We start from the raw sequence: 23,400 nt of genomic DNA, 5'->3' as shown, positions 1-23,400 counted from the left end.
CTCGACTTCGCCCATCAACTGTCACTCAAGGAATTGTTGTTGTGTTTTGAGGATGACGGGTACAATGAGGTTGGTCCGGTCCCTGGTGAAGACGGCGGTGCGGGTGAACGTGCCCAAACACGTCGACCACTTCTCCAAGTTCTCCCCCTCTCCGCTCTCCATGAAGCAGTTCTTGGATTTCGGTGAGTGCTCCTGCGTCACCGTGTTTGTGTTTATGAACCAGACCTATGCTCTAGCACAAACACGTTTGTTTGTTTGATTCATATATTTGTGTATGCACGTGTCTAGTGAGGACCTTGGTGATCCCCAGTGATGATTATCAGGGCTGTGGTAACATTACTGCTGCTGCTCATGTTCACAGTGATGATGATGATGGCAATGACTTCCGTTAGGGACTGTAAACAAATTACTAAAATACAAAAACATGCTATATCTTCCGACTGACTGACGGTAGAGCAGCATGACATTGTGGAAGAGCAGGGGAGTTTAAAACATGTTTTATTATTCTTAGTTTTTATTAGCCGTCCCCCGAAATATTATTAGTAGTTTACTGAACAGGTAAATAAAAGTCCCACCTGGAAGCAGTAGTTCATGGACAACCGTTCTGTTTCTGTATCACGGCTGTATTGATGTTTATTTCACTGGCAGATTAGAAGTTATCTTAAGATGTATTGTACACTGTACACAACCTTCCTCATGGCCCAAATCCTATAGTTCCCGTAGGTCACTGAATGAAAACTAAGCCATCTCAATTTCTCACCAAGACAATGAGATGCGGTTGAAAGTGGACATTGAGTTAAGACTATTTTGTCAAACCAGTGCAAAAGTACTTTCCCGTTGGTTTGTAATCCCCTTGTGCTCCGTGCTGCAGGTTCCACCAATGCCTGTGAGCGCACATCGTTCGTCTTCCTGCGACAGGAGCTTCCAGTCCGCTTGTCCAACATCATGAAGGAGATCGAGGTGCTGCCGGACCGGCTGCTGGCCACGCCCTCAGTCCAGATGCTGCACAGCTGGTGAGGCACCGACATGTCACTGAAGGGTTATATGACTTGCCAACTCAAGTCAAAATATTGTATTACCTGAGCGTTTTTTCTTTAACCAAAAGGAATTTAGTATAATAAAAAGTAACAAAAGTACATTCCGCCTTTTTAAAGAATGTTTCCATGTTTTCACTTCCAAAGCACTTTCATAACGGCTTTTTCCACACTCCGTTGTTAAGAGAGTGACGTTGTTGGCGATGAACAGCCAACAACGTCACTCAGCGGGGCCAGGATATTATCAGCTCTTACATTACAGAGCAGGAGGAGGAGGAGGGGGGTTGAACTTTGTCCCAGTTCCCCATCTAACCCCCGCCTTACTACTTCTTCCTCTGCGTCTGTCTCCTCGTCCTGCCCGCTTGCTGTTGACTTTCAAGGCATACACAGTCACGCTTTCAGCGTCATCCGTTAGAAAGTAGCAACTATGAAGGATGCTGAAAGATTCTATACCCGTTAATCAAATGAGACACTTTTACCCAGTGGATGTTTGATAGCAGCGTTTCGAGCGCCAGCTGTAATTCCGTAAGGCGGCATTTGACACTGGTTTGATTTATTCTCGAAGTTTTGAGGCTAATCCAAGACTTGTTCCATCTTTTGTCGTGAAAGTGTGATCTTTGACCTCCTTGCTGTGGGCACATAAAGTTAACGTTTTTGGGAAGTGATCTGCTGTGGGGAATGGGGGGGTCATCTCCGAGAATCAGTCACGTTGGAGTTATTTTTATTTGAATGACAACAACACATGTGTCATGCATCGAGGGCGGTGTTGGATGGTGGTGTTTACCTCTCCCCCCTTCTAATTTTCTGTGGCGCTTGCCCAGAGGAATGTTCAGCTAATACCACCGGGCTGCAGCCTGTATTAATGTGATCACATGTGTGTCCAACCAGTGCTGGTGTTTATGTTCTCCTCAGGTACACCCAGAGCCTGATGGAGATCCTGGAGTTTCTGGACAAGAGCCCTGATGACCACAGAGTCCTTGAGATGTAAGTGTAGCACACAAATCTGGACAGGTTAACGTTTCAAGCTCAACTTTAACTTAGTCTCTGCTTTCTTCCTCTGTCCGGTGCTCGTCCTATTTCCTCCCCTCTTCACTCGCACTGCTCGCCAATCCCAGGTTCGTGGAGGTCTTGGAGTCCATTAGGAACCGGCACAACGAGGTGGTTCCAACCATGGCTCAGGGAATCATTGAGTATAAAGATGCTTTCAGCCGTCGGGACGCTGTTACCGACCACAACATCCAGTACTTCCTGGACCGCTTCTACACCAGTCGCATCTCCATCCGCATGCTCATCAACCAGCACAGTGAGCGGACACACAAACAAACAAACAAACAAACAAACAAACACACTACCTTAAAGTCATGCTCGAATTACAACTATTTCCTCCTCATCGACTCTCTTGCAGCGCTAGTCTTCAACGGCAATACAAACCCCGCCCACCCCAACACCATTGGCTGTATCGACTCCATATGTGACGTGTCAGAAGTTGTGCGAGGTAAGAGGAAGGAGGGGAGAGAGGGAGGGAGTCATGGGTGGTTTCGAACCGTGGTAATTAGGTTTATATCTTATTAATGAATTAATTCCATGATGTTCTCATTACAAGTCAAGTCGGTTATATTTATGTGGCATCATATCAAAACAGATTTAATCCTATTTCAGACACTTTGCCTATAGAGCAGTTCTAGACCGCGCTCTATAATGCGCTCTAACATTTCCCCATGAGCAGCAGTGGCAAGGCAGAAAACTCTCCTTTCAACAGGTAGAAACCTTTAGCAGGCTCGAGGTGGACGGCAAACAGCCTTGACAGGTTGGGTTGAGGGAGGGAGGGGAGAGACAAAGATGCTGTGCATCTTTGTCCAGATGTCACCACGATCCATGGAACCTGTGAGAAAGCACAAGACTCCGGGGAAGAAGCAAAGTTACCAATGTGCATTGATGGGACATGAATTTATACAAAAGGAGATAACTAACGATAAACCTGAGCCGTGCCCTAACGATAAACCTGAGACGTGCCCTAACGATAAACCTGAGCCGTGCCCTAACGATAAACCTGAGCCGTGCCCTAACGATAAACCTGAGCCGTGCCCTAACGATAAACCTGGGCCATGCCCTAACGATAAACCTGGGCCATGCCCTAACGATAAACCTGGGCCATGCCCTAATGATAAACCTGAGCCATGCCCTAATGATAAACCTGGGCCATGCCCTAACGATAAACCTGAGCCATGCCCTAACGATAAACCTGAGCCATGCCCTAACGATAAACCTGGACCATGCCCTAACGATAAACCTGAGCCATGCCCTAACGATAAACCTGAGCCATGCCCTAATGATAAACCTGAGCCATGCCCTAACGATAAACCTGGACCATGCCCTAATATAAGCCTGAGCCATGCCCTAACGATAAACCTGAGCCATGCCCTAATGATAAACCTGAGCCATGCCCTAACGATAAACCTGGGCCATGCCCTAATGATAAACCTGGGCCATGCCCTAATGATAAACCTGGGCCATGCCCTAATGATAAACCTGAGCCATGCCCTAATGATAAACCTGAGCCATGCCCTAACGATAAACCTGAGCCATGCCCTAACGATAAACCTGGGCCATGCCCTAATGATAAACCTGAGCCATGCCCTAATGATAAACCTGAGCCATGCCCTAACGATAAACCTGGACCATGCCCTAATGATAAACCTGAGCCATGCCCTAATGATAAACCTGAGCCATGCCCTAACGATAAACCTGAGCCATGCCCTAACGATAAACCTGGGCCATGCCCTAATATAAGCCTGAGCCATGCCCTAACGATAAACCTGAGCCATGCCCTAATGATAAACCTGAGCCATGCCCTAATGATAAACCTGAGCCATGCCCTACATTTTCCATTACAGAAGCGCAGAATGTGTTTTCATTGCTAATTATTTCATCAACGGAACTATTTCATGATCTAGTGCAAGATGGGCCTTCTGTCGGAGTTAGCATGTTCTCCTCATGGCACCGTGGGTTCTCAGCTAGTTGTGATCCAACACACTTATCAACCAGGATGTGTGTACTGATGATGAACTTGTATTTATCACATTTATCATTTTTTTTTTTTTTTTTCTTCCCTACTCTAGATGCCTATGAGAGCGCTAAGTTGCTGTGTGAGCAGTATTACCTGGGAGCACCAGAGCTGGAGCTGAGGCAGATGAATGGTGACGCACGCACACGCATCAAAACACACACTACCAGTTTTTTTTAATCCATCGCTAATATGTGTGTGCGTTTAGTCGTTGACTGTTGTTTTCCTCCCCTAGCCAACAACAATAGAGAGCCCATCCACATCTCTTACGTCCCATCTCACCTATACCATATGCTCTTTGAACTCTTCAAGGTAATGCATTATACTGCATCTGCACTATATATGTTATACTCTATACAGTAGTATGGAATAATAACTAGTATTGCATTTCCATTAAGATGGAGGACTTGGGAGTGACAGATTTTTTTTCTTTTATTGTATAAAATAGTTTCGGCACAGGCAGAGATAAAGTGACTTTTAGTCCATAGCATGGCTCAAACTTCATATGCACTGGATCCTATATTTACCATAATGCAGCTTCATGTCCAATGGTTGTAACACAAGCTTTCAGTTAAACATCTGTATTCTCGAAGGCCCTGATCAGACGAGTGTGTGATGTATTTATTGTCGGAGATGGCTGATCAGACATTGTTTTTGCCGTCTTCTGCGTCCCTTCTCTTGTTGTTGGGCGGAAAAAAAAAATGAAAGACTGCTAATGTTAGCTTAACACAAACCATTAACTGTACCATAGTAGCTACATTGAGCCCAAATTAATCAATATTCCAAAAGTGAAATTTCCGTTCAGTATGGGTTTTAGAATACATTGAACTTCCTTTGAGATATATATATATATAAAAACTGAATGAGTCATGCATTGGTCCCAACAGCTGATAAACTTTAATTTTTCCTCTTTGTAGAATGCCATGAGGGCAACCATTGAGAACCAGGAGACTAGCACGACCCTCCCACCCATCAAAGTCATGGTTGCTCTTGGTGGAGAGGACTTGTCAATCCAGGTGAGTGACTCTACTAAATATTGATGTAACGCTTACATCGTCACAAGCCTTTAATTCACATAAAAAATATGAAGTGAGCAGACCAATTGCAACTTGCGCAATATGCTGGCGATGTTTCTTCATTCTCTCGAATCACACTTTTGTTCTGTACTTCTGGTGCACTGCATGGACCCAAGCCCTACTGAGAGCAAGGCGAGCCGATACCATTCATAAAACCCCAGAAAGCATCAGCAGAGATGAATACTAAGCTTTCTGGAATGTTGCTGGTTGAAAGAACAAGAGAGGTGTTACTTGAATGGCCCAAATTCTCAAACCAAGAATAGAAATAGAGTTGGCTCAACTCAAACTTCATAAATCTGAAAAAACACAGTAATCCTCCCTGTACTACAGCCACACTAATAGTAAGTATGTCTAAGGTGATTTTGTGATGATTGTTGAAATAGCTATGAAAAGAAAGAGTAGAATGAATTTTCTTTCTCCCCCCCCCCCCCACACACACACACACACACAGCTCTGGGAGAGCAGCAGAAAAAGTATTTTAGTCACCTAAAAAGTTTAAAAGTTACTGTCTGACGGCGAACCAAACTGAAGGTGAGACAACAAGCTAAAGCGGTGAACATATTCTAAATATAGCGTAGACTTAAACTGAGGTGGCCAAAATTCATTTTGCTGATGTCCCCGTGCTTAGCTTCAATGCTGGTAACCGCCGTCCACTTTAGATAATGCACTGATTATGGACGAGTACCATGTACAACCAAACTTCAAAATACACAAACTCTCCCTTTAACGTCTCGGCAATCTCCATCCCTCCCCAGATGAGTGACAGAGGAGGCGGCGTCCCCTTTAGGAAGACGGAGCGTCTGTTCAGCTACATGTACTCCACGGCTCCCAGACCCTCCATAGGAGACAAACACAGAGCTCCACTGGTGAGCAACTCGCACACACACAAACACACAATAAACCACAATGTGAATACATGAGAAAAGCTAAAAGCTGTGTTTGTGTGCAGGCGGGGTTTGGCTATGGTCTGCCCATCTCTCGCCTCTACACTCGCTATTTCCAGGGAGACTTGCAGCTCTACTCCATGGAGGGTCATGGCACTGACGCGGTCATATACCTGAAGGTAATATACTGTTGACACACACACACACACATGCATTGGTTTCAGGACCATAAACCAGTCAAATATTTAACCTTGTTAGCCTAATTTGCTTGTTATCGCTGTAGCATGCATGCATTGACCGTCTAGTCTCCGTGTCCATCTCTAGGCCTTGTCGAAGGACTCGGTGGAGAGGTTGCCAGTGTTCAACAAGACTACATTGCGTCACTACAAGCTGAGTTTGGAGGCGGACGATTGGTGCGTTCCCTCCAAGGAGCCACTGGACCTTGCTGTGTACCGCACTTCCAAGTGATTTGGCCATGACCTGTGACACGACTTCTGCCACAAACCCTCACAAGCTGACCATGAACAAAATGTACGTCAAGAGACGGGGCGGCGTTGTGGGACCAGAACTATTACCCAGACGGTTGACCTGAGCCGAGGTGACAAGACAGAGCACCTGCTGTCTGGGATTGTCTGGGAATTCCCTGGATTCCCGGAGCATCTTCTTCATTGGACCTCCCTCTTTTTTTTTTCTTTACGTGTGGTTTAGATAAAGAGAAGAACAAGGTTGACATTTAAGATGGCAGATAATCAAAGACGCAGTGGTGGAAATCCAGAAAGCAAGATTGAGCAGTGAAATGAGCTAATAGTAGGGCTGAACAATTTGAAGAACATACCTTATGGTGGACATTATCCGACCAGCATTGGGATGTGTGAAAACATCAAACATTGGAGACCTGTTTTGTGATTCCTTCTAATGAAGTTATTTTATGGGGCTTTCCAGCCAATCAGGTCTTTAGGTTTGAAAGTGCCTGCGTAATGCTCTGTTAGACAGTACCTGTCTAACAGAGAAGTGTGGTTTGTTTTCTTCGAAACGGAACATTTCGTCTTTTTATTACAGCCGTTCTCAAATCAAACATGTCAAATATCAAAGCTTTGGTCTGTGACCCTCAACGTCTCTCAGTCCTTAGCTTAAGCCCGTTGCTAAGTTAAGTAGTTCAAATACTTATTTTATCCCAAATCACAATCTTTCACTAAACCAAACCAAATACTTGTGTAGCGCAAGTAAACCTAAAAAAATTAAATAAAGCCACATTGGAAGTTTATTTTGAAAAGAGAACTTATGCATGTAACAAACAGGATGTGACAAGAAAACTGATGCTTAAGGGGTACTATAGTTTAAAGAGTAAAGGGCCAGACACTCGGCTTCAGTATTTGACAAGTTGGCAGAGAATGTGTTGACTGTTAGTGAATCAGTCAGGGCCATACAATGCAAACTTGTGTTGTTGTTTTACATGTCTTGTACAAATTGACTAAGTAAGTCTTTGCTTGAATCACTGCACAGTTACTGACAGACACTGATTAAGGATCATCCAGTTAGAGTTCAGCAGGAACTGTCACAATGTCAAAGAGTTATGTAAACTTGTCTTCTGGTTATCCATTAATCGGCTTCGATAAAAGTGTGGAATGCACCTTAATCAGTTTGTTGTTGAAGACCTGTAATGGGTCCAAACTACAGTGTGTGTGTGATGGGAAGTGCCTCTTTTCTATTGTATATTTGAAGTAAACCGTTCATAATAGTGTGTGCGTCATATAAACTCTCACAATGAGTCTTCTGAAAGGAAGGCATGAAAAAGGGTTTGTTCAGGTCAGATGAATGACCAGACAGCGACCCCATGTGGTGAAGTGTACAAATGATCTTTGTTCTATTTTTACTTTTCCAGCTTAACTGAACTAGTGAATTTCCTTTACTTTATAGAAATTACATAACTTTGCGGTTAAATACTCTCAAGGTGAATACAAATTGGAAGAATATGACGTGTGACCAAGAGACCAAAACCTTTCCTTGTTCCAGATTTTACAATTTTGAAAACAGTCTCACTTGTCAAAAGCTGCTGCACACAACTCACACGACCACACATGAGTAGAACCCCTCAGATATTTAGCTAAATTAAATTCTTCATTCAGAATTACACAATAATTTGTAAAAACCCAGTTGTGTCCCTGTATGGCACACAATCTGATTCGCTTTGAAACATTTACACACTGCTGTGCTCAACCAAACACGAGACCAGAGCGTACTGAACACCGCTGAAATTAATTTGTTTCTTTCCACGTTGCAAAATCAATCAATATATTTCCAAAAAGGTCGATTTGACATGGAAAATCAGAACAGAGCACATTTTAAACATAAAGAAATAATCACAATGGCATGTTTGTGAAGCTGCTTTGTTGGCTTCCATTGTTCCAGGTGCTCACCTGTGGTCTTTTTGTACAGCGCTCCCATCCCTCCCATGAGGATGCTATCAGGTGGCACGGCTATCGGCCAATCAGGTCCATGCTGAATATATATATATATATATATATATATATATATATATATATATATATATATATATATATATAAATATATATAAATATATATATATATATATATATATATATATAAATAAAAGGTTAGAGACACTCCTATGAATCAGCTCCTCCTATGAATCGCCAGCTCCTCCTATGAATCGCCACCTTAACGTGGTGGAGGAGTTTGAGTGGCTCAGTGATCCTTGGAGCTATGTTGTCCGGGGCATCAGCCCCTGGTAGGGTCTCCCAAGGCAAACAGGTCTCGGGGGAGAGCCCAGACTAAGAGCGGTTCAATACACCCTGATGATAAGCAGCCCACGGACTGAAGCTACCTTGCCCGGACAAGGGAAACCGGGGCACCCTCCCGGAGCCAGACCCAGGAGGGGAGCTCGTCGGCGAGCGTCTGGTGGCCGGGCTTTCGCCCATGGGGCTCGGTCGGGCTCAGCCCGAAAAAACATCATGGAGCAGCAGTCACCCTGTGGACCCACCACCCGCAGGGAGAATTATCGGGGTCGGGTGCTATGTAGACCGGGCAGCGGGCAAGGCGGGAGACCTGGACGGGCCGATCGCCGGCGGCATAGACTAGCTCTAGGGACGTGGAACGTCACCTCACTAGCGGGGAAAGAGCCGGAGCTGGTGCAGGAGGTGGAGCGGTACCAGCTAGATATAGTTGGGCTCACCTCCACGCACAGCATGGGCTCTGGAACCAAGCTCCTGGAGAAGGGTTGGACTTTGTCCTTTTCTGGAGTTGCCCAGGGTGAGAGGCGCCGGGCGGGAGTGGGGATACTCACGAGCCCCCGGCTGAGCGCCGCTGTGTTGGAGTTTTCCCCGGGGAACAAGAGGGTCGCCTCCCTGCACCTACGGGTTGCGGGGAGTAAGGCTCTGACTGTTGTTTGTGCTTATGCACCGAACAGCATTTCGGAGTATCCGGCCTTCTTGGAGTCGGTGGGAGGGGTCCTGGAAAGGGCGCCGCCTGCCGACTCCATAGTTCTCCTGGGAGACTTCAACGCTCACGTGGGCAATGACAGAGAAACCTGGGGGGGCGTGATTGGGAGGAACGGCTTGCCCGATCTGAACCCGAATGGTGTTTTGTTGTTGGACTTCTGTACTAGCCACAGTTTGTCCATAACGAACACCATGTTCGAACATAAGGTAGCTCATAAGTGTACCTGGTACCAGAACACCTTAGGCCGGAGATCAATGATCGACTTTGTAATCGTATCATCTGATCTGCGGCCGTATGTCTTGGACACTCGGATGAAGAGAGGAGCAGAGCTGTCAACTGATCACCATCTGGTGGTAAGTTGGATCAGATGGCGGGGGACTCGGCTAGAAAGACCTGGCAAGCCCAAACGTGTAGTGAGGGTGAACTGGGAACGTCTGGCAGAGGATCCTGTCCGGGAGGTCTTCAACTCCCACCTCGGAAGAACTTCTCACAAATCCCGAGGGAGGCTGGGGACATGGAATCCGAGTGGACCTTGTTCAAAGCCTCTATTGTGGACGCGGCTGCTCGGGGCTGTGGCCGGAAGGTCATCGGTGCCTGCCGTGGCGGCAACCCGAGAACCCGGTGGTGGACACCGGGGGTGAGGAAAGCCGTCAAACTGAAGAAGGAGGCCTTTCGGGCCTGGCTGGCCCAGGGGTCTCCTGAAGCAGCTGACGGGTACCGGCGGGCCAGAAGGGCTGCAGCGGCGATGGTCGCGGAGGCTAAAACTCGGGCATGGGAGGAGTTCGGGGAGGCCATGGAGAAGGACTTTCGGTTGGCCTCAAGGAAGTTCTGGCAAACCATCCGACGGCTCAGGAAGGGAAAGCAGGGTCTACCCCAGGCTGTTCTCATCAGGGGGGGGGGAACTGCTGACCTGGAATGGGGACATCGTCGGGCGGTGGAAAGAGCACTTTGAGGAACTCCTAAACCCGGCCAACATGTCCCCCAGAGAGGGGGCAGCGCCGGAAGACTTTGGGGTGGTTTCACCCATATCCCTGGCAGAGGTCGCTAAGGTAGTCAAAAAGCTCCTTGGTGGCAAGGCGCCAGGGGTGGATGAGATCCGCCCTGAGATGCTGAAAGCGCTGGACATTGTTGGGCTGTCTTGGTTGACACACCTTTTCAGTGTCGCATGGGGGTCGGGAACAGTGCCCATGGACTGGCAGACCGGGGTGGTGGTTCCCATCTTCAAGAAGGGGGACCGGAGAGTGTGCTCGAACTATCGTGGTATCACACTGCTCAGCCTCCCGGGAAAAGCTTATGCCAGGGTGCTGGAGAGGAGGCTCCGACCGCTTGTCGAACCTCAGATTCAAGACGAACAGTGCGGATTCCGTCCCGGTCGTGGAACAGTGGACCAGCTCTTTACCCTCGCAAGATTACTGGAGGGGTCCTGGGAGTTTGCCCAACCAGTTTACATGTGCTTTGTAGACCTGGAGAAGGCTTTCGACTGGGTCCCTCTGGGTTTTTTGTGGGGGGTGCTGCGGGAGTATGGGGTGCCGGACCCGTTGGCACGGGCCATCCGGTCTCTGTACGCCTGCAGTAGGAGCTGTGTTCATCTCCTCGGTGGTAAGTCAGACATGTTCCCGGTGGGTGTTGGCCTCCGCCAGGGCTGCCCTTTATCACCGGTCCTGTTCGTGACCTTCACAGAAAGGATATCTAGGCCCAGCCAGGGGGCGGAGAGGATCCGGTTCGGGAGTCTCGGGATCGCCTTTCTGCTGTTTGCGGATGATGTGGTTTGCCTCCTCGGACTGTGACCTCCAGCATTCACTGGGGCGTTTTGCAGCCGAGTGCGAAGCGGCAGGGAGAGTTAGCACCTCCAAATCTGAGGCCATGGTGCTCTGCCGGAAACCGGCGGATTGCTCCCTCCACTATGGTCACGAACTCTGGGTCGTGACCGAAAGAACGAGATCTCGGATACAAGCGGCCAAAATGAGCTTCCTCTGTAGGGTGGCCGGGCTCAGCCTTAGAGATAGGGTAAGGAGCTCGGACATCAGGGGGGAGCTTGGAGTCGAGTCGCTGCTCCTTCGTGTCGAAAGGAGTCAGCTGAGGTGGTTCGGGCATCTAGTCAGGATGCCTCCTGGACGCGTCCCATTAGAGGTTTTGGTTGGTTTTTGATGGATGGTTAGAGACAATATTGGTTTGGCTAGCATAAGCCCCATGCTAGGACTCCGGCGAGGCGCAATGAATGTTGGGTAATCTTCCTGTTCCATCTGCCGCCAAGCGAAGAGTTGTTGTTGTGCTGTTTTTACGTTAACTTTACTAGTTGCAACAGTTGCGCTAGCAGTTAGCTGGTGGCTCGAACGTTTTCTAGCCTAAACATTTTTGGTGCCCAGCAATCGTTGATGTTATGCATTTTTTTCTCTCATTAATAGTAACAACAAAAAGTATTCAAACAATAAGTATCAAGAAGATCAACAGATCAGCTCGTCATTGCATCATATTTACAAAGGACATTAAAGAGAGGAAATCGGACAGGGATATACAGAGTTGAATTAAAAGGAAATATGAAAAATTGATGAACGCTCTTGGTTTTCAGGAACATTTAGTTAAGGAGAGGCTGACTCTCATACATGCCCCAGGACCCAAATCAGCCAGATGGAATTAACTGAAGTAGCTAGATCATAAAAATGAAAGTATACACATCTAATTTCAGTCCATCCCACAAGGTTGTTGACAATGGTAGATTTAATCGCACACTACATTTTAATTATGTGTTTTACAGTTAAGTTAAATGTGAAACTGGGCTTGTGATGCATTTTGCCGCTTTGCCTGATTTAAATGTTAAATTTAAATCAGGCAAATTTAAATATATATGTAATATATATATTGTTACTCGCCTTTAAGAGAACTGTTCAAAGTTAATAAACAAATCTTCTGAAATGAGTCAATGAGGCAAGTTTTATTAATAAAATGCATTAGAATGTTTTTGTTAAGTCACGTACTAAAACTACACAGCTACACTAAGTAGATTGGAAAACTACTGCTGTACTGGCTAACTCGACACTATCGGGCTGTCAGCTCTAAAACACACTGAAGATGTATGCAGGCAATCGGCTCAAAGCAGTCATGAGGCATTTCAAACAATCTTGCCAAAAAGCAAAATTAAACTTGCTGTACTCTGCCAGTACACGCACAGCAGTGCACATACTGGTACTTTAGTTAGCCAAACACACCTAAAGAAAACAGTAATAGTACAACTAATGGTCTGTAAAGCAATCCAAACCACACTTCAAACTCAAAAACAAACCAACACACACCCCTTTAAGGATGAGCTTTTCCCGAAAAGGCGGTTTCACGTCCCTGCAAAGATATATTCCTTTCTTAATCATGTCCTGTGATAGTTGTTTTGTTCATATCCAAAGTTCAGGTCAGTGTCAGATTGTGTCAATTGATCTGCAGTGTCAATGGCCATGGCCTAACAGGTAAGCACAGCAGTGTGTGTAGTAGTAGTTTATTATCCAAACACCATCCAGAACAATAAAAGTAAGCACCGTGGCTGCTCTACCCATAAGCCCCGGCATCCACTGAAGAAGCGATATTGAGCATGTATACACAGCATGAAACAATATTGAGAAATATTTGATCACCATGTGCTTGCAATCCATAGCTCCAACACAGCTAGGGGAATTCCTCATTGGCTTGCAAGCACACACAATTCCTTTCCAGCTTCCCTACTGGGTTATGGCCTGTATTCCTCTCCCAGGTTATCCTGTATGGCTTCACACGCAGAAAGTAGTGATACACACAAATCTTTGGTTGCAAGATGCCTGTCGCTAATATGCATATATGTTGAGTAAGTATATTGCTTCAGAAAAATTAAACATGGAAGGATTTGGCATGCGAGAGAATTAATTAATCTCTGGCAGGAGGATCATGCGCTCTGATAGCAAACTCTTAGACCTTAGTTTGAAATAATTGTGTGTTAGATGTGGGCATCAGAGGTTGTTAGATCACTCACTTTTACTGCTTTTGTGTGTTCGACTAACGGAAGTAACGGAACTACCAGCACACACTCTGCTGTACCAAGTTGCGTCTCAGACAGCCTGGTGCGTTTCGTTTGATTTTGGCTGCAAAAATCGCAATTTAGTTTGGCGTGTGTAAAGTGTGTGTCTAGACTGGGGTTAGCCAATTATGGGCTCTGGCCAACAAAACACACCTCAGTGTATTCATTTTCTATACTGTTGGGTGGTTTATTCTGCAAAGTAATACGTTATCAAATATTCACTAACAATGATCACGCTTGTAGCAATATGAGTGAGTGGAGACTCGTGGATGGGGTAGTCTTGTCTGAAGCTTCGGAGAGCGGAGTCCCCAAGAAATAGCTTCATGCGGACAAGCCCTGGTGAGCGTTCCTGATGGCGTTCAGGTTAGAGCGGATGTAGAAGACGTACGCGGAGGAGGACCCTGAGGACAGTTTCGTGAGGAAGTTAATTCCGCTTAAGTAGACTCTTATTGTAGAGGACCTGATTTCTAACAATGATCACACTAGTAGCAATATGAGTTTGAATGGTTTATTGCAAAAGTTATGAAACGGAAAAGGGGTGAGGGATGATGGGATGAAGGGATGTAAGGATGGGGTCGAGGGGGACGGGATGGAGGTCGAGGGGTAAGAGGTAAGGGAAGAAGAGGGGGCAGAGGGAAGAAAGAGAGGGAAGGTCGGCGGTGTCCCCGTGGCTGGTGGGAATGGAGACTCGTGGATGGGGGTAGTCTTGTCTGAAGCTTCGAAGAGCAGAGTCCCCAAGAAAAAGCTTCATGTGGACAAGCCCCGGTGAGCGTTCCTGATGGCGTTCAGGTTGGAGCATTGTGGTTGAGGATTAAGGTTAAATAATTGTCGAGCTCGGGCCTGCGGTCGGGGAGGGCCGAGCAGATGACGTTGCGTTACAGAGAAAAAGCGTACGCGATCTCCGTTGTGGTGAGTTCCTTGGACCGGGTGGGGAGAGGCTGGCTGAGCTCGATGGGGCCGAGGACGGTAAGCAGTTCTCTAGGGGTGTGGGAATTGCTTGCGGATCGGTGAATGAGTTTGGCAAGGTCGGCGTAGCTGCCCGAGTGTGTGAGACAATGGGGATGGTCGGGCGGGTGGGTGTGCTGAAGGTAGTGTTGTGGCTAGGGTGGAGGTATGTGATGGGGGAAGGAGCTGTGGAAAAATGCTGGCTGACCTGTGGAAAAAAGGGTTGTGTGCAAGGTAGGATGGTTAGCATTAGATACATTTGGGTGATGGGGAAGGGGGGGGGGGGCAAGGATGGGTCAAGGGGTAGGGAAGGGGAGGAAGGTAGGAAGGGGTGTTTGGATGGAGGGATGCATGTGCGTGGGGTAGAAGTGAAGGCTGTTTGAGAGAGGCTGCCGAGTGGATGGCCTCTGGGTTGGGTACATTTGGGGTGGGGTGCGATACGACCTGGCCCGCTGTGGGCAGCTGGGCCGTTACGGCCGTGGTGCGCGTCGTGACGTCATCGGCGTTGCTGCCGGGGTGGCGCCGGGAGACCGGAAGTGCCGTGGCGTTTCGCTGGAGGTCCGTCAGGCGTTGAAAGAGTCTGGCTTTCCTGTCGGACTTGTTGAACGGGATGTGACGCTCCACGAGTGCGTCTTTGAGTTTGCTTACTGTCCACCCGGGCGTGTGGAGAGTACGGCGTTCTACGGAGCGTCGGCGTGGAGAAGGATCGCTGCCGTAGTTCGAGCGTCTGGATCTCGACCGGGTGGGAGAGCGCCATTGGAGAGCGCCGATCTCCCTCGGGCGACGAGGACGGGACCTCCGCCCGGGGCTGTTGGACGGTGAGGGACCGATAGCGTCGGGGTTGCCCGGGGATCGGTGACGGGACTCGCGAGGATCGCGGGTCTGTGTTCGCTGCCGATGTTGCCGGCGGCGAAGGATGCCGGGAGACGGTGGGGTCTCCGGGACTTCGGGCGTGATCTGCTCGTCTGCGAACAGGTTGTTGTCGGAAGCGGCAAGCTAAGCTCCAATTCCATTCTGCTAGGTATGTGGAGACAGAGTCAAGGTGGGATGGACAGGTGTGCTGGACTTAAGTACTTAAGTGCACCGGAAGTGAGCTGCGTTCGGGGCGTGGTCATTGTTCCCGAACTAAGTTCTGTAAAACTACATAATGTGGTGCAGTAAAAAGTACAATATCCCCCTCTGAAATGTAGTGTTGAAGTACAAAGTAGCATAACAAGAAACACTTAATTGTAGTAAAAGTACTAATAACTGCATCGCTGTGAAATTGATTAAAGCTGTAAAGAAGCAAGTGACAAAAAAAAGAGGCAGAGGACACAAATGGAAAGTTTTGGCATAAGCTTTTAATGTTTTTATTAAGTTTTCTATGTTTTCTCTTTAAACTGAATTTGTTTGCTTTTTCCCCAGTAGTTTTGTTATTTTTATTTTTTTTTAGTATTCATCTGGTTTTTATTTATCCTATCAGTAAAGGAGAAGAGTTGCTCAGGTAAATCAGCATTCACAGTCAAACCTTCATACATATTAACAACAGAACTGTTTTTATAAGTCTCTTTTTCACAAATGCTGTTCAATTGTTACAGTTTCACCTTTTTTGTTCTTTACACGTTTCAAAAATAGAAAAGGTAAATAATAAACATTCCATTGAAATATATTTTATACAGTTCTTTATTCTTTTTATTTTATTTTTCTCTCTCCAGTGTGGTGACAATAAAATAATATCCAGCATCAGTATTTATAGCATAAACCCCATTTATTACTGGAGGGAAGCCTCTTATCTCTGACATCCTTCTTCTTTTCTCTGCCTCTTTCCAGTCGACACACACCAAATATTGATCCCTGTTGACCATCAACCAATCAATTGATCAACAGATTAATCAATCAATTGGCCAAGAGTGAAATGGACCCCACCATGTATATCTAAGGACTGCCCAAACAGCTGCTTACAGCATGATTGGTTTTTCTGTTTATAAAAAAAAAAGGAAAATGGCAAAGAGCACAGCAAAATGAGCACAAGATAGGAACAAAAAACGTGAAATGAGTGGAGATAACGGATTCATTTGACCTGAATGGACAACTGGAGAGAGGCATGTTTTCCATGACCTCAGCATGATTCAGTGAAAAGTTGTAAACAATTAAATAAAGAGAAAGATGACCCAACAATATGCATAGAATATTTTCTGAAATGGTGAAGAAGTGATACAAAAAAAAGAAGCACCAAAGCCTAGATGCCGGTGCTGTGAGTCCTCTGGAAAACCATGATTGGACTCATGAAACTGAGCCTGTTTGCCTCCAGAAAGTGATCATCACAGGCTGCTGTCCTGTGAAAAGTGTCTATATGAAGAATGCCCATGCCTGCATGAAAGGAAGCACGATAATAAAAAAGTGAAAGAGTGTGTGTCACAGCATCTTCTATCCTGACAGAGAAAGGAAGAGGAAAAACACTTTTCCCCCCTCGACAGAGGAGAGACTTCCCTTCACATGGCCATCGGTAGTTAGGTTGTCATTTTTAAAGTTTCCCACGCATGCATTTAGAATTCATCTCCAACAAAACAAAAATAATAGGATATAAAAATACGAGAACAAGGGATGCAAAAAGAAGCTTCTTCCTCAAAATAACTGAAGGAGGAGGAGGATGGGAGGAGGAAGAGAAGGGAAAGAGAGAGAGAGAGAGAGAGGTGAGGAGCATGGGATGGAAAGAAGGAGAGGTTGCTGCAAGAAATGCAGACTGGAGTTTCAGAGCCCAACTTGCTAGCTTCAAACTGAAACAGAGCACTATTGAAGTTGAGCCTTGAAGTTCATTCTTCAACTTGGAAAGAGATAGTATGACAACATATTCTTAACTCCAGGCAATGTATTTAGCCTAACATGTATGAGTTTAGGCTAGCTAAGTATCCACACAGCGTAGGCTAGCAGAGCTAGGCCAAAATCAGCTAGCCGAGACAATTTTAGCATAAGTCTTAACCCACAGATAGGTTTGCAGAAACTATTTCTGCTTGTTTTTTATTCACCACCCACCAATCACATTGCTCCAGGCTTATTGAAACACTTGTAAGTTGGCCTCTAAAACTCCAATCAGCATTGAATGAAGGCGGGGTGGGGTAGGGTGACAGTGGGCAGAGACACTCCTAAGCATCTTGTCCTGATATGTTTGGTCGTCGTTTGGGTTTCAAGTAAAGTTGCACTAATGGTTAGCTCAGATGTCAGTCTTCTCACAGGGGTGTGGCTTAGCTCAGTTTGCACAGCATGCTTCCTTTCTTGCACACAAGTAATTTATAGAGACAAAGATACACATTCTTGGACACACTCGTACGCACACCGAACCAAAACCTTAAAAAAGACCCTATACCATTATTGCTCTGTCCCCACTGCACTGCAGTGGAATAATCAAGGTTTCTATTTGACTGTCTAGAACTGCGCAGCCATCACTCCTTCTTCTCCTACAGCCGTACAGGTCTCTTTTATGAATAATTTAGGTTGGTTTCTGAAGCAACATGCCTTAAGAAATGTATGGAGGGAGAGGGGTGGATCCAATGTACCCATATCCCATGAACCATTGAAGCATCTCAAACAAGACATTAGAGACATTGACTTCCTTTGCTCTGTGTGTGTTCTCAAAATGGGCAACAAAGGTAATATCTGTGGGGCATCAGAGGATTTGTGGATGTTCTTAAGCTTTCAATGTCAATACATTATTTTCCCTTTTTTTTTTGTAGACACTGCGTGACAAAAAACCCAGGGAAGGTTCTGGTTGGACTTGAGGTCTTAGCCGATCAGCTTAGTCTTAATTACACTGTTTGGGAATGACTACTGTTAGAGCCTACGTTGCAAACTACTGAGTTCACCTTGCAGCACCACTATTATGTTGCATTATAGGAATGGTATGAGCCAGCCCTTGCTTTCTTAATCTAACTCTTACAAGACTCCCAACTTTATGGACGATCAATACATGTATGTAGTATCCCTTTAATGCTACATCACTTTCACAGCATGTAAGTAGCGTCACAAAATATTATGGGCAATTTTGTAAAATGTTGTAATAACACTGTTCGCTCAATTCCATACTGTTTTATTGCTGGACAACTTTTACATCTACAGCGAGGGGTGAGGGCCATGATAGAAGGTACCTTGTAGGCATTCACTCTGCAGAGATAGGTGTATGACCTGGTTAAAAGTCTTCTTTCTCGGTTATCTATAATGGCCACATTGCCCCCCTGACTAAACCCCATTGGAAACACATAAACAGTTTGTGTCCATCAGCCCAACGCCACAAAGCCGAAGATATCTTTATGTTGACTGCATACTTGAAGATGAAAGCTTTTATCATTGTCATAATATTCATGATCGTAATTCATCATAATTGCATGTTTTACAAAACAGGTCAAAATATATGACATATAAACAACTGCTGAAAGTAATATAAAGTCAAAACAATGTAGGACACTGAAGGAAGTTGCGTTCACCTTGGTATAGCTACAGTACTGTACATGTTAGGCTATTATTATTTTTGACATTTCTAAAGCTGTACTTTAAACCTTTAAGAAGACAAGTGATATGAAATATCTGGACTGATGCCCGTCACATACAGTGCCACATAAAAAAAGAAGAACACCCTGGAAGCAATGAGACCTAGTGCAGTGTGGAAGGACAGTTGGACACAGTGTAGACCAAAATACAGAAAGATTTACTTCCACGCTTCCAAAGTAGCGTTTTCGAGATCCACTGAAAGGATCAAAATGTTCATTGAAAACTATTATTTGAAACTTGAAACTTTCCTGAAAGTACATATGTACAGCATCATATTATCTCAACATTCCACCTTTCAGATTTCTGATACAGTGTATACCTGAGATAGGCCCTGTTTTCTATTCGAGTTGTGGCCCCATGTAATTTGTCAAGACTTTAGACCCTAAAATGATACAGAGAATAGTGTGTATGTTTCTAAAAACTCACAATTATTTTCTTCTGCTGTGGAGTGTGACGAAATACAGTAATTTTTTTACAGAGTATGGATACCAAACAGTACATCATGCACAATGTAGTGCAAACCAAATTTGTAACCAGACAGGGGATTTACTTGCCAATTCCAAGAGTTAATTTGAGTACAAAGAATGTAGCTTCTGTCTTGCAGAAAATGTTGTCCCCTAGCAGCCCAGCAATGTGACGATGGTTGAACATACATAGAAACATATTATGTGTGTCCACAAATCCCAACGGTAGCCTATTTTAGCTCGATAGCCCTTATTGAAAAGCGTGAAGTACAGCTGATGAACTTCTCTGGCTGATGAGTTTGGCAAAAGCAGTGACAACAAACTCATAGAGTGCAGATATCTGCTCGTCTGTTTTCTGTTATTCAATAGCATCGAAGATTAAATAGGGGAAAGTCATAAATGTTATAGCCCTACTGTGTGTCGGCCACAAAAATAAAATCTTCACACATGGATGGATTACGAGACAATGGGCCCTGGGCACAAGAATGTTAAAAGCCCAGAGAATAATCTGTGCTTGAGTGTCTTTTCGGTTGCTTTGTGGTAGTTTTATGTCTCCTTGTCGTTTAAAAAAAAAGTTGTTTTGCATCTCTTTGCAGTCATTCTGCATGTTTTAGTTTGTTGTCTCATTGTAGTTGTTTAGTGTCTCTTTGTAGACATTTTGCTTTTCTTTGTTGTTATTTTGAGTCACATTGTGGTGATTTTGTGTCCGTTTGTAGTAATTTGATTGACTTTTCAAAAAGTAATGGTTTCAGTCACATCAAACAAAGGTTCATGCCTAGGGGCCCTTTACCCTTGGGACTCTCGGCCTGTCCCCACAAGGCCTGTTCAGTAGTCCATCCATACTTACAAAGATTAAAAACTATTTTGTGGTCTGCCTAGATAAACATAAATGGTCTCATAAACCAAAATACCTATCAATATAGAGCAAATGGCATGAAGAAAAACAGCATGAAATATAACAATTCATTCTCACATGAGTTTAAAATTAAAGACGAGAAGACAAAAGAATCACAATTACCAGCACAATCTAAGTTTCTTTTTGCTGTGATAACAGATCAGTCTAGCGCCCTTGCTTTCAGTCCACTCAAAATGCTTCTGCCACCTTTAAAGGCATTTACATTTTGTCTGTTTATCTACATTTTTTTAAACTATCCAGAGATTTTGAGAAAATACTTTTTTCCCCCACAGCTTAGCAGAGCATCCATTCTCCTTATGACATGGGTACTTGGCCAAACCCGCTTGAACACATATAGCCAAGATGGCTGCCTCTCACCAATGGGGAACCACCATGAACAGGAGCTGCTGTTCACACATTAATGCTGGGCTGAGCTGAACACTAAACATTTGCACGTCTTCTTTTGGTGTTATTGCAGACATTCTCACCAACAAATAACTTAAGTTTTTCAAATCGGGTCACGATCAAAGATAATACACAGGAAAGCCTACAGTTTCAATTGAGCTGATCAATACAGTCGGTATTATCGGCTAAGAAGATTTTAATACTATTAAAATTTGAACAAATTGGAATTGAAATGGGAGCTTTACTTGAGCAATATTGGGGCTACATCCCGTAACTCAGTAGTTAATAAGTCCTCAGTCCCCTTCAATACGCAAGTTTAAGAGTCAAAGGGCAGATTTGGTAAAGCTACACAATGAACAAGCTACTGGAGCAAACATTGCAGATGACACCAGTTTGAAACTCATGAGCTATACATGGTCTCTCCTTGTGTTCAGTCAGGTCATTTCCTATGTATTTGACCTGAAATTATTTGACCTGAAATTAGAAAATCTGTTTAAAGTCTGTGATTTTACGGCTGTTTCTGACATGTTTGGACTTGATTTTAGGCTGTAATTTCGAAAAAAACTTCTTCCACTTTCTTAAATGTCAGTTCTTGCATTGGACTCTTTGGTTTTCTTTTAAATTGAAAATTGTATGATTACATAACATATTGATATAGTTGATCTGAGGGGATTTGGACTCTGGCTCTTCTCACAGCCTGGCTACGGCCCATAAAATATGTAGTCATTCTAATCCCAGCCATAGATGATAGGGCAGCCATCTTGTACCTTTTCAGACATGCATGGATCCTTGTCACAAACTTGAACTTTTCCATACATATCCCTGACCCGAGATTTCTGATGATGAAAGACACCCAAAAGAATGGGACAAGACATTTTAAATATAAATGCGCTGATCAATGACATCTCTGAGTGGACGGCACAGTCCAGTACAAGCTCAGTTTGATAGTCCTGGGTCCACATTGTGAGACGGACACACACAGCTGCCATTGGAGAGAGTTTCTGATAAGAGTTCTGGTAAAAGGCTACAAGAGGAAGAATAAAGAGATTGAAGAGGAGGAGGAAGAAGAAGCAGAGTAGCAGTCGGGTGAGAAGTTGAAGTAGTAGACTAACTTGTTGTAGCAGAATAAATACTTAGTAGTTGGGAGGAGTCTTCTTGGATTTTAGAGGGGTTAGGGTGTGGTAGGGCTCCTACGATTTTCTTGTGAAGAAAATAAAACGGATAGATGTTGCAACCCTTTTTTTTCTTAATCATTTGTGTTTTATCATATAAAGAAAAATTGAGAAAATCCTTCTTTCTATTTTTTTCTTTTTTTTCTTTTTAACATAATTCTACATTTGTTTTAATTTGTTGCATATAACATCATTTTTCTTAAATTTTCACATGTAAATTCTCAATTTCTAGCCCTGTTATTCATGGGGGAGATCAGAATGGCTTGCAGAAGTCATGCAGAATATTCATGCTGGTAAACAATGTCATAAAAATGCATTTCTAATTTGCAATCGTTACCATTTTTTTTTTCTTCCCTATAATAGTTTCTCAAAGATGTTCTCCTGCTCCTGCTGAATACCTGCTTTCTTTGAAAAGCCTCAATCTTCTTGCCCCACATCCTAAGAGGTATAGAGTGTATGGTCTGCAGAGATCTCCTCCCCCCCCCTCCCTCTTTTCCTTAGAGGGGGAGGGGGCTCCTCCTCAGCCATCATGCCTTGTGAGAAAGCAGTTCGCTGCATGAGATGCTGTTTTGCAAATATTAGCAGCCAGTTTGGGGGGGAGGGGGTTCAAAAGTGGGTGATGTTGACTTTGCATTGACATTGCTGCATGACATTGCTGCTTCTCTCATGGACCTCGTCTGTTTTCTCTACCCCCAACCCCCTTTTTTATAAATCCATCCATTGTGTATTTGGCTGCCTTTCTTCTGATTTTAATTGGTTTCGTTCATGCCATGCAGTTTCGCTAAAGAGGAGGAGCAGCAGCGATGCAGGGAGTCAGGGTGGGTTGGGGGGGGGGGGGGTCAGGATACCGTAAACACTCGAGAGGGAAAGAGAGTGAGAAAGAGGGTCAGTGACATTTTCGCTTTTCAGCCGGCAGATGTCGCGGCTGGTTGCCTCGTCCGGGTTTGTCCATTCGTATCTATCTTTGGGTAAATTCCATCACCGAGTAGATGAAAACCGGCTCTTTAACGTTTGCTGAGATCTCAGTTTTCAAACCGATCCGTTGAACATTAAGACCCCAAGATGTCAACTGTCTCCGTGAAGAATCGAACAATATCAAATACAGGATCAAGTCAAATGTACGTGTGATGTGGCTGATGTTTTCTGATATGTATGAGTAGATTTCAGCCCGCTTGAGGTCCTGTATCTCAGCAGAGATTAGCGCCGACACCGGATCAGACTCCTGCCGGGGGCTGTTAGACATCACGATGGACCACCCGTCACCTTGCATAGTGCTTTGAGTGCCAAAATAATGAGGCATCCAACTGGGAATCAACATCTGCAGATGAAACTTCTTGAAATAAAAATAGTAAAGCAACAACACAAGTAAAATAGACGGCATCCTCGTCGCATGGTCTCCAAATCTGTGTCTGTCGTAGGGGAGGATCCATGCTGTGGTTTGTTCT

General features: G+C 44.9%; 1 protein-coding gene across 1 annotated transcript in view; it reads left to right on the top strand.

Annotated features, from left to right (window-relative positions):
* The window catches only part of LOC117734678 (pyruvate dehydrogenase (acetyl-transferring) kinase isozyme 2, mitochondrial-like), a 7,930-nt gene extending 133 nt beyond the window's left edge, over positions 1–7,797 (top strand). The window contains exons 1-11 of the mRNA XM_034538912.1: positions 1–182; positions 872–1,013; positions 1,947–2,018; positions 2,150–2,337; positions 2,440–2,529; positions 4,154–4,231; positions 4,334–4,410; positions 5,016–5,114; positions 5,930–6,040; positions 6,124–6,237; positions 6,383–7,797. The exon at positions 1–182 is cut by the window's left edge and continues 133 nt beyond it. Of these exons, the coding sequence (XP_034394803.1) occupies positions 53–182; positions 872–1,013; positions 1,947–2,018; positions 2,150–2,337; positions 2,440–2,529; positions 4,154–4,231; positions 4,334–4,410; positions 5,016–5,114; positions 5,930–6,040; positions 6,124–6,237; positions 6,383–6,526 (1,245 nt within the window). The 5' untranslated portion in view covers positions 1–52 and the 3' untranslated portion in view covers positions 6,527–7,797. The remainder of the gene's footprint in view (positions 183–871; positions 1,014–1,946; positions 2,019–2,149; positions 2,338–2,439; positions 2,530–4,153; positions 4,232–4,333; positions 4,411–5,015; positions 5,115–5,929; positions 6,041–6,123; positions 6,238–6,382) is intronic.
* The last annotated feature ends 15,603 nt before the right edge of the window (positions 7,798–23,400 follow it).

Source organism: Cyclopterus lumpus, chromosome 8 (genome assembly GCF_009769545.1).
Source record: "Cyclopterus lumpus isolate fCycLum1 chromosome 8, fCycLum1.pri, whole genome shotgun sequence".
Lineage (NCBI taxonomy): Eukaryota > Metazoa > Chordata > Actinopteri > Perciformes > Cyclopteridae > Cyclopterus > Cyclopterus lumpus.
The sequence above is the reverse complement of the archived record's forward strand: the minus strand, read 5'-3'. Positions and strand labels throughout refer to the sequence as shown.